The sequence below is a fragment of the Embiotoca jacksoni genome, unplaced genomic scaffold, assembly GCF_022577435.1.
Source record: "Embiotoca jacksoni isolate LCO1_2020_lvr unplaced genomic scaffold, fEmbJac1.0.p SCAF_94, whole genome shotgun sequence".
NCBI classification, from domain to species: domain Eukaryota; kingdom Metazoa; phylum Chordata; class Actinopteri; family Embiotocidae; genus Embiotoca; species Embiotoca jacksoni.
Genome location: NW_027185452.1, coordinates 142,899 through 158,005, shown reverse-complemented (window position 1 = coordinate 158,005; position 15,107 = coordinate 142,899). Strand labels below are relative to the sequence as shown.

Sequence of the window (15,107 nt, the reverse complement as noted above, 5' to 3'; positions counted from 1 at the left end):
TGTCTCCATCTTTGTGTATTGTTACCATGGTTACATGCAGTTTGAGGTGGGTGTGCGTGTGCGCCTGCGTGCGTGTGTGTGCTCACCTTTGCTCAGCTGCGATGTGTTCAGGTGCGTCGCTTCCTGCTTCGTGGAGCTGAACGCTGACAAGCGAGCCGTGACCTCCAGTGACCTCCTCAAGGACACGCGAGACAACTCCCTCTCCACTGACACACACACACACACACACACACACACACACACACACACACACACACACACACACACACACACACACACAGGTATGTAAGAAGAATGCATCTCCTCCTGTTCCATCACTTCTTCTAAGTTTGCGTCCAACAGGAAGTCCTGCTGCTCGGTTGTCATGGAGACGCTGACATACATCCAGCCTCATCCAGGTGGAAACAACCCAACTGATCCGTGATGATGAAGCAGCGTCTTCATCACCTGATAACAGAACATGTTAAAAAAGTCGCCACTTTCTCAGTAACGAAATGAGAAGACGTCTGTAGGAGATAAGAGCCCCCCCCCCCCGTCCTCCTCCTCTCTGGCCTGCAGGATGACCAGTTCAGGCCGCCGGCTGATCGCAAGACAAAAAAAATGACCCTGAAGCAGCGAATTAATCTCAGTGGACGGCGGTGGAGGAAGAATCTCTGGAAAATTACACTGAACTGTAAACAAATATATCATCTTAATCTGGGAGAGGACAGAGGAGGAGGAGGAGGGGGGAGCGGGAGGAGGAGGAGGAAGAATAAGAGAAGGAGGAGAAGTTTCCTACAGTTTACTTCTTTGTTTTACCAGCAGAATATCAGGAAGTCCTCAGAAGAGACGGAAACATGGACATGTCCTCCTCCCATCTCCTCCCGTCTCCTCCCGTCTCCTCTGTGTGTCCTACCTTTGTCCAGCGATCTCTCCAGCCCTCGGGTTCTCCTCCGGACCAGCGTGAGGAGGACGGTCTGACCCGTGCGCTTCATCACCTCCACCACCTCCTGGTTGGTCCGACCGTGGAGGCTCACGCCGTCCATCTGTAGGACAGAGTGAGACATCTTCTATAATCAATCAGTTAAACATATTCATCAATCAATTAGTTACCGATGAGATCAATCAATAAACACACATTGAAGTGTTTTATAAAAACTGACAGTTCATATCACAAACTGTAAAACTTTATCTACGAAACCTTGAACTCCATCTGAGGTGTTTTAGAGAAAACTGAACACAGTAGGTCAAAACACACACACACACACACACACACACACACACACACACACACACACACACACACACACACACTCCGGGTCCTTACAGCGATCAGCCGGTCATGGACTCGGATGTTCCCGCTCTGCTCGGCTGCACTTCCTGGAACCACATGTTTCACAAACACACCTACAGCATCTGAACGGGGCGACAGACACGCAGAGAGAGAGAGGGGTGTGTGTGTGGTGGTGGTGGGGGGTGGGGGTGCAGAGGGGGTTATTGTTTCATGTATTTTATTCGGGCAGTTAAAAGCAGCGCTGCAGAGCAGAAAAGCTGCTGCAGCGCTGCGACGATGAAGCCGCTGCAGCTTCCTCGCTTCTACCTTCCTGATCTATAACGTCAGATCTATAACAAAACACCATCAACAGATACATAATGTTTTTACATGTTAAAATAAGCAGCAGAAATGTAAAGTAATCAATACTGAGCTGCATCTTCATGTTATTTTAATGTTAACAGATCAAAAATCAATAATCAGGACAGGCTCACCGTGGCTGGTCAGAGAGTTGTAGCCGATGATGGAGATGCCGAGACTCTGGCCATCCTTCTTGGTCAGAGGAACCTCATGGATCTCGTATCCCTCCAGGTTGGGCTGGAAACACAGAAACACGTCTGAAACACGTCTGAAACACGTCTGAACCCCCAAAAACAGGTCTTCTTGAATCTTCTTTTCTAATGAATGAGGGATTATTTTCAGATGGACCTCCAGAAAACTAATAAGAAGGAGTGACTTTAGCTAACAACACCGAGATAACTGATGGACACATTTTATTCACTTTGGATTTGATGAGAGAAGTTGAATGGGAGTCTATGGAGCCGGAGGCTTTTTGGAGCCGACCTCTAGTGGCACTCGCTGGTATTGCAGCTGAAGACACTTCTGGATCAGAACCATTTTACAGACCTGAAGCTACGAACTCTTTTAGAAACAGTCTGAGATGTCGACACTCCTGACGAACTGTCCGTCACTCTGACGTTGTCGTGACGACTGCCTGCTCACCGTGTTGCTGACCCTTCGTTGTGGCGCCAGCTCCGGAAGTCGAGGCGGTAAAGAGGAGACGGGGGCGGAGTCAGGGGGCGGTGGCGGGGGAGCCGGCGCCGTCGACCTCTGACCTCGGGGGTCCCTGGCGATCAGCATGGTCACGTAACTCCCACACCCCTGCAGCACCTTGACCACCTGGTCGCTGGTGAGGCCGCTGGTGGGCGTGGCCCCGATGCGGAGGATGTGGTCACCTGTGCGGAGGCGGCCGTCCTGATTGGAGGAGAGAAGCCAATCAGTGAAAACACTGCAAATCGAACATCATATTTTCAGACCGTTTCACTTGTATTTGTATATTTTCAAATAAATGATGACGTATTATTACAAGTTAAAATAACTTGATACTTTTACATCATTTTTACTTGATCGAGTATTTTCACCCTCTGATCATTTATAAGATTATAAACAGGAGCAGTATCAGTAGTTTTAACATATCAGAAATTAATCCGTGTTGTTGTATGAAGCATGTTCGATGTTGTCGGCTCGTTCTGACGAAGGAAAAGAAACAGAAACAGGAAGTAACGAGCAGTTGAGGATTAAAAGGCTCATTAAGTCTTTAAAGACTCCAGCTTTTAGTTTTTCTTTGAGGAATTCATCTTCTCCAATTACTCTAATGTCTCTAATTAATCCACTTACTGATAATTCCTCCCTCCGTTCTGCTGTCTGCTCTGATTTAACGACTATTAACGGGTTTCTTCCCGGCAGGTCCTCCGAGGGTTCGGTGCCTTGCTCGTGTGCACTCTGTTTTCCGGACGGTGAGGTGATGAAGGTTTGGAGTGGAGTTCTGATATTAAAAGGCTGTTAGACTGAATCAGCCACAGATGAAATCAACAACCAGCCTCCAACCTTCATCACTCATCTTCATCCTCAAGGTTTTTAACGACAACATTTAAAAGCAGAACAACATGAAACTTGATCTTTCTTCATGTTCAGGTCTGTGAATCTTTCTTGCATTAATTTAAATGCTGGTGCACCACAAGGCTCCCGATCAGGACCTCTGATCTTCAGAACTAAACAGACTCCAGCTTGGTGACATGAATCCTACATTAATTAAAGTAAATATCCGTTTATATGCAGATGATACGTTGATTAATGACTTGATAATAAACTCCAGATAAGTCTGTCAGCGTTGAACCGCAGCAGCAGGTTTCCAGGACAGATGTTGCTTATAACAATATTCCCTCAATGTTCATCATCCGTGTGACAGAGTGAATAATTTGTAGAACCGGTAATAACAGAGGACCCAGGATCAACCCTTGAGGAACTCCAACCCTTCGTTTTACTGATAATCGTTGCTATGGAAATGGAACTTCCTGCAGCTGACGGCAGCTCTGAAAGTGTTTAGTTTGTCCAGAACCAGAACCTCACCTGTCCAGCTGCAGCAGAACCTTCAGGAGGTTAAAACTCACCTTGTGGGCAACGCTGTCGGGGACAAGCGTCCTGACGACCACGCCGCTTGTCTTCCCACCCACGATGCCGAAGCCCAGACCGGATCCATCGTTCAGCAGCTGGATTTCCTCCAGGTGGCCCCACTGGTCCTGCAGCACACACACATCTACTGAACACCAGCAGGGGGCGCTCAACACCCTGCTGGGCCCACCAACGATGGGACGTTCAAAGTTTCTCTATTGTGGAAAGAATTTGTTATTTTGCTTTGCACTTTTTATCAAGCCGTCAAGTTTTAGTTTTTCCGAAGAAGAAACGACGAATTCGTACTTTCGACTTCAGGATCAGAGGAATGTTTGTTTGTCTGTTAAAAGCAGCATTAACACCATTGGATCGTCTAACGAGTCCTGTAGAGACTCGATCCAGTTGTTACTCTCTGAGGTCGACGCGGTTTAAGCAGCGTCGTGTAAAAACCAGCTGAAGGAACGAAGGAGCGGCGATCTGTCCTGATGAGGATCCTCCGATCATCCACTACGTCCTGTCTTCGCCCTCGTTGTGTCCTTGATGTTGATTGGTTTGTTGACAGCGTTGCCTTTATTGTATATAATTGTTTCCTCAGAGGAAAGTGATATCAGAACAATAAGTTACAAGTTTCAGCTTTCTGTGTTGAACTGAACTACTTCTCTTCTGTTCTTTTCCTCCTGTTGTCTGAAGGTCTGAATCGAAGGAACCGAACCACGGTTCTGTTTGATCCACGTCTTCGGGTCGGCTCAGATTCTGGTGGCGGTCTGGCCCGTGTCCTGAGGCTCCTCCCACATCTGACATGGTGGTTCGGTGTGAAGCGTTTCCTCTCCGCTGCACTGGAGGATGTTCACTGATAAATAAAAACTATTAAACTCTTTACTTTGGGTGTCAGAATCTCGGCCCGGCGCCGTGAACACCTGAGTTATTGGACCGAGCACACGAGGACATGAAAATGTGAGAGAACTTTGACATTTAAATAACCAGGAAAGATTTCCTCAAGACAAACGAGGTGGTGTCGGCACGGAGCGGGACCGGACTGTTAATGTGAGCGGCGGATCACAGGTTAGCCGGCGCCGTAATGATTCTGCCCCGCTCTATTGTCGGGTCATTATCACACAGAATTACACTGTCCCTCTTGTTTGGTAGCCTCCTCCTCCTGCTGCTGGCCCGGGGCCACGTCCTGCATACTGGGCCTCCGGTCCTGCTTTGTTTTATTCATGTCCCGCTCCTATTGAGGTCGTGTTTAATGGAGCCGCGGGCATAAAAACACCAGTCTGGAGGGTTTTTACTGCCGTTCCCGCGGCCCGGCCGGCTGTCCGTTAGCAGCCGGCGCCGCCGGGCTGCAGGTGTCTCCGACCCGCCGTCACAGCTGATGCGTTGCGTCGGACCTCGGTTCTGCCGGAATCCGTCCGGTGCCAACGGAGAACTCCATAAAGACGGCCGTAAATCAGCGAGTCGACTCGCGATTTTACAGCCGCTGTCTATTCGCTGAATATTATCCCGCCATCGATTAGCCGGCGTGACGGAGAACTGCTCCGGAGCGAGCGGCTAATTTATGTCCGTCCTAAAACTGATGAAAAGCAGGACGACGGAGATAAAAGATAACAGATTGTGCAGTTAAAGGAACCTGAAGGGGCCTTTAAACCTGACTCCTCTCACAGGAAGTGGACTCAAAACATCAAGTCAAACTCTTCTGTCGGCTCTCAGGGAGGACGGCTGTCCGTCAAACTGTCCATCCAGCTGCTAACCGTCACGCTGTGGTAAAACAGGAAGTAGGACACCTGTAGGTTTGTACTGATCAACTCAAAGCCTGGTTTTGATCCGCTCCTGTTTGCCCTGTTAAAGTTTGTGTATTACAGCTATCGGTGGGCGGGACGTAGTATCGTCAGGTTTCCAATCAGATCCATCAGATCCACCGCTGGCTCCTCCCCCAGCTCGTCCAAATATGGTCACTTCCTGCTCCAAACCGCTCCGAACTAACAAAGATGGTGACGGACAGAATCTGAACTGGAGGATTCATAACGTTCACAAACCAACGATGACCTCACTGATGGATGATACTTGGTAAATACAGACTAAACACTTCCTGTATTTTAAAGTAAAAACCCTCTTGCACTTTGCAGCAGTAGACAGAAACCCTTAATTTCTTAACAAGGCTTTTATTGTGAAACTCTTGCATGAAGCTGTTTTGACTGAAATCTGACAAAAACACTTTGGAGGCATTTAAGGATCAATTAAACTCGATTAAGCAACACGCCTCACCTCTACGACCTCTGACCTTTCACCACAGCTCAGAGCTCAGACTGTGGATTGAGCTTCAGGATGATGTCACCCCCCTCCCCCTCCCGGCATGTCGACATTCATTGATCGCGCCTCCTCTCCAACTTAAATACATATTGTCAGGAGCGTGGCGGTGAGCGCAGCACTAACTTGATTTCCTATCGTAGGCGTTGAGGTCATAAAAAATCATCCGAGTCAAAGTCAGCAGACTTACAGCTCGTCATGAACGGCAGGTCTCACTCTGATCCGGAGGCGGGGTCCCAAAGTGACCCCCAGTTATGATTGACGCCCTCTCAGCACTGCTTGTTTTGAGTGACGGCCAAGCTGCTGCTGCGTGTGTGAGTATACAGCTGATGTTCTGGACCTGGAGCTGGTTCTGATCTGGCCTTAAAAAACGCTTTAAAAACTTAAGAAACTTTCGAACTCCTGAGAAACGCTGACGTGACACTTTTAGCTTCCGAAGGATTTAAAAGCTGAACATCAAATTTATTCCACCTGAAATAATTTCAGGGTAAAACTCCTGAGTTCACGACTTTATTTTCTGACACTAACATTTTTTTAGTGTCGGACATCGGTCGGGTCCATCTGGAGTTTTGGGCTCTTTAATAAAAGAAGTGAATCTTTAACACAGTAAAAGATTTTACACCTTTAGAACGATGTTTCCAGGTTTTATGTCCTCGTGTCTCCTGATGTAGGATGTTAGAGGTGATGCACCTCTGTAACATCTATAGAAAAATAGATTCAAAGAAGATTGAACTCGCGGTGACCTTTGACCTCCAAAATATAAAGGCATTCACAGGCGTGGGTTAATGTGAGTCAACGGTGACCTTTGACCCATAAACACCCAAAAAACTCTTCACAGGTCATCGTTGGTACCAAGCGAATGTTGTTTTTTCTCCTTTGAGGCGTTCTCGATGCGTTTTAGATGAGAGGATGTGAAGTCACGGTGACTCTGAACTTTGACCTTTACCTCCCCTAAATATCTAAAACATGAGGACAGAGAGGTCCTTCGGCTCGTGTTCCTACCGTGCTGGTGGGCGTGGCCTGTGGGTCAGGTGGGCGGTCCCGGGCCACCAACAGCTCCACAGTCTCCCCGGGCTGCTGCAGGAGCGAAAGCGCCTCCTGCTGGCTGATCCCCGGCTCCAGAGGACGGCCGTTGATCACCAGGATGTGGTCCCGCTCCCGGAGACGCCCGTCCCTGCAGAGACCAACGAGAGTCCAACTTCAGTCAAATATTTTTTAGTAATAGTTTATCTTTTCAAACATCAACAGCTGTTTGTGTGCTGATGTGCTGCATTCACTGACTGCAGGAAACAACCTGTGAGCGACACCTCCAGGCTGGACGTGTTTGATGAAGACGCCCTGACGGCTGCTTCCTGCGGGACTCAGACCGACCACGCTGAAGCCCAGACCGCCAGACTGAGGCCGGGTCAGTTGGACCGACTCCGTGGGGCGTCCCTGGAAACACACACAAGCACACACACACACACACACACACACACACACAAGTACACAAACACAGTCAGCTTCTGGATTTGTTATTGAGCTCCTTTGACATGCAAGTTTCTGTGTGGGCATCGTGGCTCCGCCCACCTTGGCGGCAGCGAGGATCCACCTCTGGAGGAGGTCAGGCGAGGGCGGAGTCTGATGGACAGGCAGAGACGAGCCATTGGTCAGGATGAAGGAGGAGGTGGACAGAGTGGGCGGAGCCAAAACACTGGCTGGATCAACAGAGCCCAAAATCAGCTGACCTTTTTTAGAGAAACTGAAGTCATGGCAGGCGTCAGGAGGAAAACTGCTCAACTGGAGGAGGAGGGAGAGGGGGGAGAGAGGTGAAGGAGTTTGTCAGATAGCAAGTGATACATATTTTGCTTAACAGGTTTCAAACTGGTTTCAAACTGGTTTCAAACCAGTTTTAAAACTGGTTTTGGTTTCAAACTAGTTTCAGGACTGTACTTCGTGTGCCGTTTAGCTGCTTCAGACTGTTTCTTTATGAAACCTTTGGTCTGTCAGAGAGTTCACAGACGGTCTGAAATAAAAACCTCAGAGAAATGTCACATCTGTGATCCCAGACCGTCCACATACTTTTGGAGCTTCAGGTTTTCCCTCCAAACAGCAACAGCTGATGAAGAGATGGAGGGACAGACGGAAAGGGGAGGCGCCCTTTTATGCAAGGACACAGTGGACAGAAAAAAAAAGAAAAAAAAGACATGGAGGAGAAAAAATGAAGCCGCCAGGCCGGGGGGGAGGGGGGTAAGTGTGTGTGTGTGGGGGGGGGAGGGAGGGGGGGTGAGTGAGTGGGGAGGAGAGGAGAGAAATCAATAGATTCCTGTGCAGCTCTCTGTGAACAGGTAATGTATTAATGACCTTTACACTCACATTGTGGAAACTTATCAGTCTGCGGCTTATTTAGGCCGAGCTGACGGAGCAGGATCCCGAGCCATTTCATCAATATGCCCCGACAAGGCCGTTACTCAAACCGAGACACCAGATATTAAAGCTTGATAGATCCGCAGAGCGCCGGGGGAGGAGGGAGCGGAAAATAAAGAAAGAAAGAGTCCCGGCTTCATGCAGCCACCCGGCGACGCATTCATAGACTCGCTGTGACCTTCGCAGCACTTAGAATATGAAGCCGCCGTCCGTTATTGCCATTATCTTAATTTGGCTGCAGATTGTTTATTGTAAAGGCTCAACGTCAGGAGGAGCACCGGCTGAATACTGATGGAGCTGCAGAGGAGACCCGCCCTCCTCCTCCAGCCTGCATAGACTTCCATTGAAAAAGCATCCAGTTCTCTCCTGAAATAAGAAGTCAGTAAATGTTCTGGTCCTTCTGGAAATAATTCATCTTTCATTACATATTAGGACTCTAACAAAGTCTTTTATTCACTATAATATAGGTCAATAGGAAATATAAGAAACTGCCTTTAATGATGACAACTTCAGTATGTTTGGGGGGCGGGGCTGGTTGACAGCCAATCAGCCAATCAGATTAGAGTGTCTGTGAAGCTCCAGACTTCAAAAATATTTCAGAGTGAATTTAAAACTTTTACAGAACCACAGGTTGTGTGACTCAGTGGTGCAGTGGTTAGCATTGTCACCTCACAGCAAAAAGGTTCCGGGTTCGAATCCGGTCCTGGGCCTTTCTGTGCGGAGTTTGCATGTTCTCCCTGTGCCTGCGTGGGTTCTCTCCGGCTTCCTCCCAACATCCAAAAAAACATGGACCTCCCCAGCTCCTCCTGTCCACATGCCTAAGTGTCCTTGAGCAAGACACTGAACCCTAAGTTGCTCCCGATGGTGAACCATCGGTATGTTGTAAGTCGCTTTGGATAAAGGCGTCAGCTAAATGTAATGTAATGACTCACCTGGCTGCGCAGCTGCTTGATGGAGGTCTGTAGCGTCAGGATGTGGTTGAGCAGCGGGCTCTGCAGCGCCTCCCTCAGGTTGCCCAGGGTGTCGCTGTGCGTCCACTCCTCCCTCTGAACCAGCCGGGCCTGCAGCCGCTCCAGAGCTCCGAGCACCTGCTGACGCTCCGACACCGACACTGAGGACACGGACACACAGAGAGAGTTTTACCTGCAGCCCGACTCATTCAACACCTCTCAGATTCATCAGCATGTTTGTTGTCCCACATGAAAACTTTTTTTTAACAGAAAATTTTGCAGTTGGATGTTTGGAGTAAACTAGAAATTGTTCTAGTGTTTTTGTTTTTTAAACCTAAATTTATAAATTTCTATATTATCATTATATTTATCTGTATTTATTTATAATTCAGTTTTAATTCAGTAACTGAATAATTAACATAAATTCAAATCATCTCCATAATATCTGCAAAATTCCTGCAATTTTTCCTTAAAAACTCCCGTGAAATTTCACCCTCCTCATAAAGTCGCCTTTTAAAATAAAACTCTTTTTGAACTAAAATAAGTGTTCATTTCCAATCACTAGGCTCCGCCCCCTCTCCTCTCACCATCAAAACAAACTGCTGCTAGCCAACAGCAACAACAGGAAGTGACGGGGTTTGTGGGTAATGTAGTCTTCTGATGAATGAGGAACATGTTCAATGAGTTTTCTACAAACTTCCAGCTGGAAGAGACTGAACTTTGTTTTAGTGTTGAATGAATGAGATTTAAAAAGCATGTAAAGCTCTTATTTTGAAATCCGTGTTCTTAGTTTCTATATCCCAGTCTAAAGCTCTTATTTTGAAAGCAGATGTGTTCTTGGTTTCTATATTTCAGTCACAGACTGTCTGTTCTGGAAACATACGTCACTTTAGACTCTTTTTATCACCGAGTTCAAAACTGAAAGAAAAACTGATTATAAGTAGAATATTTCTTCAGGATTATTTTCACAGTCTCAACACAAAAATATCAAAACTCCACAAATTACATCCAAATTTTTAACAAATGCAAAATTAAATATTTTTGATAAAATCAATAAAAAAAACAATTAAAAAACAGTTTTTGGACCATAAACTTCCATTACAAGTGTTTAATCACACATTTATATGGATATGGGGATCTTTTTTATTCCTAATGTTGGTGTTGGACACAATAATCATCTGCTTTCAGCTCCTTAAATCTGCTCTTCATCTTTTTTTTGGTCTTTTTCTTCTATTGATCTCATGTTTCATCTTTTTACATCGTAAGGCTCCTTTAATCCGACTGTTTTAATTCCACCTCACCTGCATCAGCTGACTGGTTTTCATTAGTTTAATTCTACCAGTCTGTTTATTCTGCTCACTTCCTGCAGGTCTGGTTGAGCACTTGAGTTTAGTTGTTTGACCAGTAGTTAATTATTAGCTGAGCGTTGCCCTGGGAGACAAACAGCTGGTTACATTTACCTGTCGGGAGGTTTTCAAACATGGTCGTCCTGCTCGCTGCTCCGGATCGACCTGAAGAGAAGAACACGTCGACGTGAGGTCCTCAAACACAACACGAATATAAAATAACAGTAAGGAGCAGCGTGGAACCTCCACCTCCTCACACCTCTTAGTCTCCGCCCACACCTCTTAGTCTCCGCCCACCTGTCCGTCACAGCACACAACACACTCTGAATTCATGGAGGGACATAAATCAAACACGCTGTGACATCATGAATCTTTGGATAAACTGATAAAAGTATTTTTACTTATCAGCTATTTAGTTTAACCAAAACCCTGATTTAAAATTAAGATTTTATTCAAATCATCCTGAATTTCATTAAAAAAATAAATAATAATAATTGGTTCACTTTTCTTTTCTGACAAATTGAAGATTAATACATGAACAAGAATGTCGTAAACACGAACAGATACCAAAAACACGAATTTTGAAAACAAAAAAATTTACAAAACCACAAAAACTTAAAATACAAACAAATACTGAAACCATTAAATTAGAAAACACGAATACTGATAACAGAAAAAGTACTAAAGCTCCAGGTCCAAGTATGTAGCCGAACCACACGATCACGCGTGACTTCACCGGATACCATGGCAACAAGTCTGCTCATCACCTTTGTTGATGCTGTTTAGTTGACCCCTGTTGACCCGTGTCTAGTCGACCCGTGTCGTGTCGACCCGTGTCTAGTTGACCCGTGTTGACCCGTGTCATGTCGACCCGTGTCCTGTCGACCCCTGTCCTGTCGACCCGTGTCTAGTTGACCCCTGTTGACCCGTGTCCTGTCGACCCCTGTCCTGTCGACCCGTGTCTAGTTGACCCGTGTTGACCCGTGTCGTGTCGACCCGTGTCTAGTTGACCCGTGTTGACCCGTGTCTAGTCGACCCGTGTTTAGTTGACCCGTGTTGACCCGTGTCGTGTCGACCCGTGTCGTGTCGACCCGTGTCTAGTTGACCCGTGTTGACCCGTGTCATGTCGACCCGTGTCCTGTCGACCCCTGTCCTGTCGACCCGTGTCTAGTTGACCCGTGTTGACCCGTGTCGTGTCGACCCATGTCTAGTCGACCCGTGTCTAGTTGACCCGTGTTGACCCGTGTCGTGTCGACCCGTGTCTAGTCGACCCGTGTTGACCCGTGTCGTGTCGACCCGTGTTGACTGATCTCTCCGGGCCACCGTACATGATTCCAACAATACAAACTTTTACTTCAACACGTTTCATTACGGAGTAATAAGACATGAATCCTCTACTTTGACCTACTCGCGTGCACGCCCCTGGTTTCAGACACTTCCTTCTGGCCAGGTGAGACAGGTGAGCTGCTCTGCAGGTGTCTGGGGACCGAGGCACAGCCGAGCCGAGCCGAGCCGAACCAGGCAGGACAGAGCGACTTTATGAGCAGGAAACAAACCAGCCGCAGCGCATTCCCACCAAACAACAACAGGACGGCCTGAAGGCCGAACGTGCACTCGGTTACTGCAGCTCACCTGTGCGCTCACCTGACGAACCAGGAAGTGAAACCAGGCTGCTCAGAGGGCGGGGCGAAGGGAAATAATAACTTTTATAAGTAAAAACTCCGCAAACCTGCGATTTGTCTTTGTTTTTATTAGACTGAGTTCAGAAGGAAATGTGACAAAGAGTTAAACTGAACCGTCCGCAGGTTCGAGTCCGGCAGGTGCATCAAACTTCTACACACAGAAAAACACACTTTAACCGGCTGACACTCCCGAACACACACCTGGACGACCCCCCGGAGCGACTCCTCCTCGTGTCTCTCAGGTCACCTTCACCTGGACGACAGGAGAGGAGTTTTCCTCCGGCAGCTCCTCCACCCTCCACCCTCCACCTCCGCCCCGCTAACACACCGCTAGCCGCCAGCAGGCTAACTCCGCGCGCCCGACAGCCACCGGGAAAAAAAAACCGTCTGGATCCGTTTCACACCGAGAAACCGTCGGTGGACGTTACCGGGGCGAGTCCGCGCAAAAACCGAACCGTTAAAACAGTTTTAAAGTGGTTTCAAACTCACATGAACTGGATCCAGTTTGGCACAAGTGTCGCTTTAATGCTGCCTTCGAGGGCTGTCGGAAATTATAAGATTCAAACTGAGAGGGAGAACTTTTGCAGTTGCCCTGAACCATCTTTGTAACCGACAACCCGCTGGATGTTGGAAAATGTATTGTTATTATTCTTTGTAGAATTATTATCATTATTGGTTCATCGATGACCTCCTAATAATCACAGAAACAGTTCAGGTGTTAAAGTACACCCACAAGTAAACAACAACAACAACAACAAAAACAGGAAACAAAACAGAAATAAAAAAACAGTTTTCACAACTTTGACAATTAAATAACTTCACCTCAACATCCACTTGCTCACTTTATGTTTCATATAAATATGTTTAATTTCTCCGTATCTTCCAATTTTTTTAAATAAATAAAATAGTTTGTATATATTTGTATATAATATATATAGATATATACTGTACTGTATATACTGTGCGTTTTATATTTTATATTTTTTATTGCTATTTTACTGCTATTTTATTGTTCTATTATTATCTTATTGCTTCTGTATGCTGCTGTAGCGAAAAAATGTCCCCTCGGGGATTAATAAAGTAACTACCTACCTAACCTAACCCTAATCTAACCTAACCTACCTAACCTAACCTAACCTAACCTAACCTAACCTAACCTAACCTAACCTACCTACCCAACTAACCTAACCTAACCTACCTATCCTAACCTACCTAACTAACCTAACATACCTAACTAACCTAACCTAACTTAACCTAACCTACCTACCTAACCTAACCTAACCTAACCTAACCTAACCTAACCTATTAGACTTCATGTACTTATTGCTGTGTTCATATTTGCCAATAAACGATTCTTCAGTCTTTGCTGAATAATATTCATTGTCTTTATTTATTGGATTTGCCCATTATTGACATGTATCGCTCATATTTGACACTAATATGAAAAATAAACCATTAAAACAAATCTACCAACACATAACGATTTGATAAAAGTGTACCTCTGACTTCCCACCGCTCCCGAGCGTCCCTGAAGGCGTCCCGCTGTCACGTGACGCAGTCAGTCATGGCGGTTTGTTTACGCTGCGGGATGTGGAGCCTCTTGTTCTGCTGCGTTTCGTCCCATCTGAAGGCGGTTCTGGCGGAAGACTCGGAAATCTGCGAGAACCTGAGACTCGGACAATATCCTTCAAACCGGAGTTCATTCACGGAACTCTGTTTTACCGGCTGTAACGGGACCGGAGGGGGTGGGGGGCTAACCTTAGCTTAGCTTAGCGTCAGACCGATGTCAGTGAAACGTTAATTTTAAGGTTTTATTATTATTATTGAACTGCAGAATGAATAACTCAGCTTCTGAATTATGAAACCTTTCATCTGTGTGTGAAACTATTAAAGTTACATGTCCGGGCTGCGACGTCACAAGTTTCTGATTTAAAATAGATTCTTTTTAATTTTTCATTAACGTGGTGATTTTTCTGGTGTTTAATTCCCTGAATTAGAAATAGAGACCAAAAAAAGTCAAACACTGAATAAAATAATCCAATTTTTGATCAATCAGAATGAGTAATAGCTTCTTTTTTAAAATCATTAGACCACAGCTATTTTTTAAAGATTCTGATAAAACGCAGTGAATTGTCCCTTTATTATATCTTCACAGACACAAACAGGTTTTATAAATCATGAACTGTGATTTAAAGAATCTTTAATAAGTAATAATCCAATCTGCATGTTACTTCCTTATAAATCACACAGTGAGGACGTTTTTAATGTTTCTGATATGATACAAACTATTTTTCTGATGTTCCTAAATTAACGTGATCAAATGTCATAAAAAACTACAACTAATAATTACTTTAATTTTCATGAATAAAAACATGAAATCCAGGAAACAGTTTTCATTCCAAATTATTTGGTTATTAAAATAATCACCTGTTAAGTTTTTCCTGTCAATCAGCTCATAAATAGACGATTTTAAATACAAATTAATAAGAAATGTATTTGTTTGTCAATCTTTAAAAATCACAACATGACCCCTTTCACAATAAAACAAATCAGGGAGTAAAAATGACAACTTTCAAAATAATATTCAGTTAAAAAGAGAAGAACCATCTTGAGCCTCTTCTCTGATTGGCTGCTGACGCCAGGGCAGATGTTGGTTCCAGACTGACGTTGAATCCTTCACTCTGCTCACGTATCTGTGCAAAGACCCGAAGATAGA

The 15,107-nt window shown here is 45.7% G+C and overlaps 2 protein-coding genes across 2 annotated transcripts in view; one reads left to right on the top strand and one right to left on the bottom strand.

Annotated features, from left to right (window-relative positions):
* LOC138193766 (inaD-like protein) overlaps positions 1-12,924 on the bottom strand; it is a 66,869-nt gene extending 53,945 nt beyond the window's left edge. The window contains 12 exon segments of the mRNA XM_069141976.1: positions 87-206; positions 896-1,025; positions 1,307-1,395; positions 1,747-1,849; positions 2,255-2,506; positions 3,703-3,831; positions 7,010-7,181; positions 7,302-7,441; positions 7,577-7,786; positions 9,346-9,524; positions 10,824-10,874; positions 12,881-12,924. Coding sequence (XP_068998077.1) covers positions 87-206; positions 896-1,025; positions 1,307-1,395; positions 1,747-1,849; positions 2,255-2,506; positions 3,703-3,831; positions 7,010-7,181; positions 7,302-7,441; positions 7,577-7,786; positions 9,346-9,524; positions 10,824-10,845 — 1,546 coding nt within the window. The 5' untranslated portion in view covers positions 10,846-10,874; positions 12,881-12,924.
* Positions 12,925-13,940: 1,016 nt separating this feature from the next.
* Positions 13,941-15,107, top strand: part of tm2d1 (TM2 domain containing 1) — a gene marked incomplete at its 3' end in the record, with an annotated part of 11,167 nt that continues 10,000 nt past the window's right edge. Inside the window, 2 exon segments of the mRNA XM_069141967.1 lie at positions 13,941-14,071; positions 15,081-15,107. The exon segment at positions 15,081-15,107 is cut by the window's right edge and continues 47 nt beyond it. Of these exon segments, the coding sequence (XP_068998068.1) occupies positions 13,956-14,071; positions 15,081-15,107 (143 nt within the window).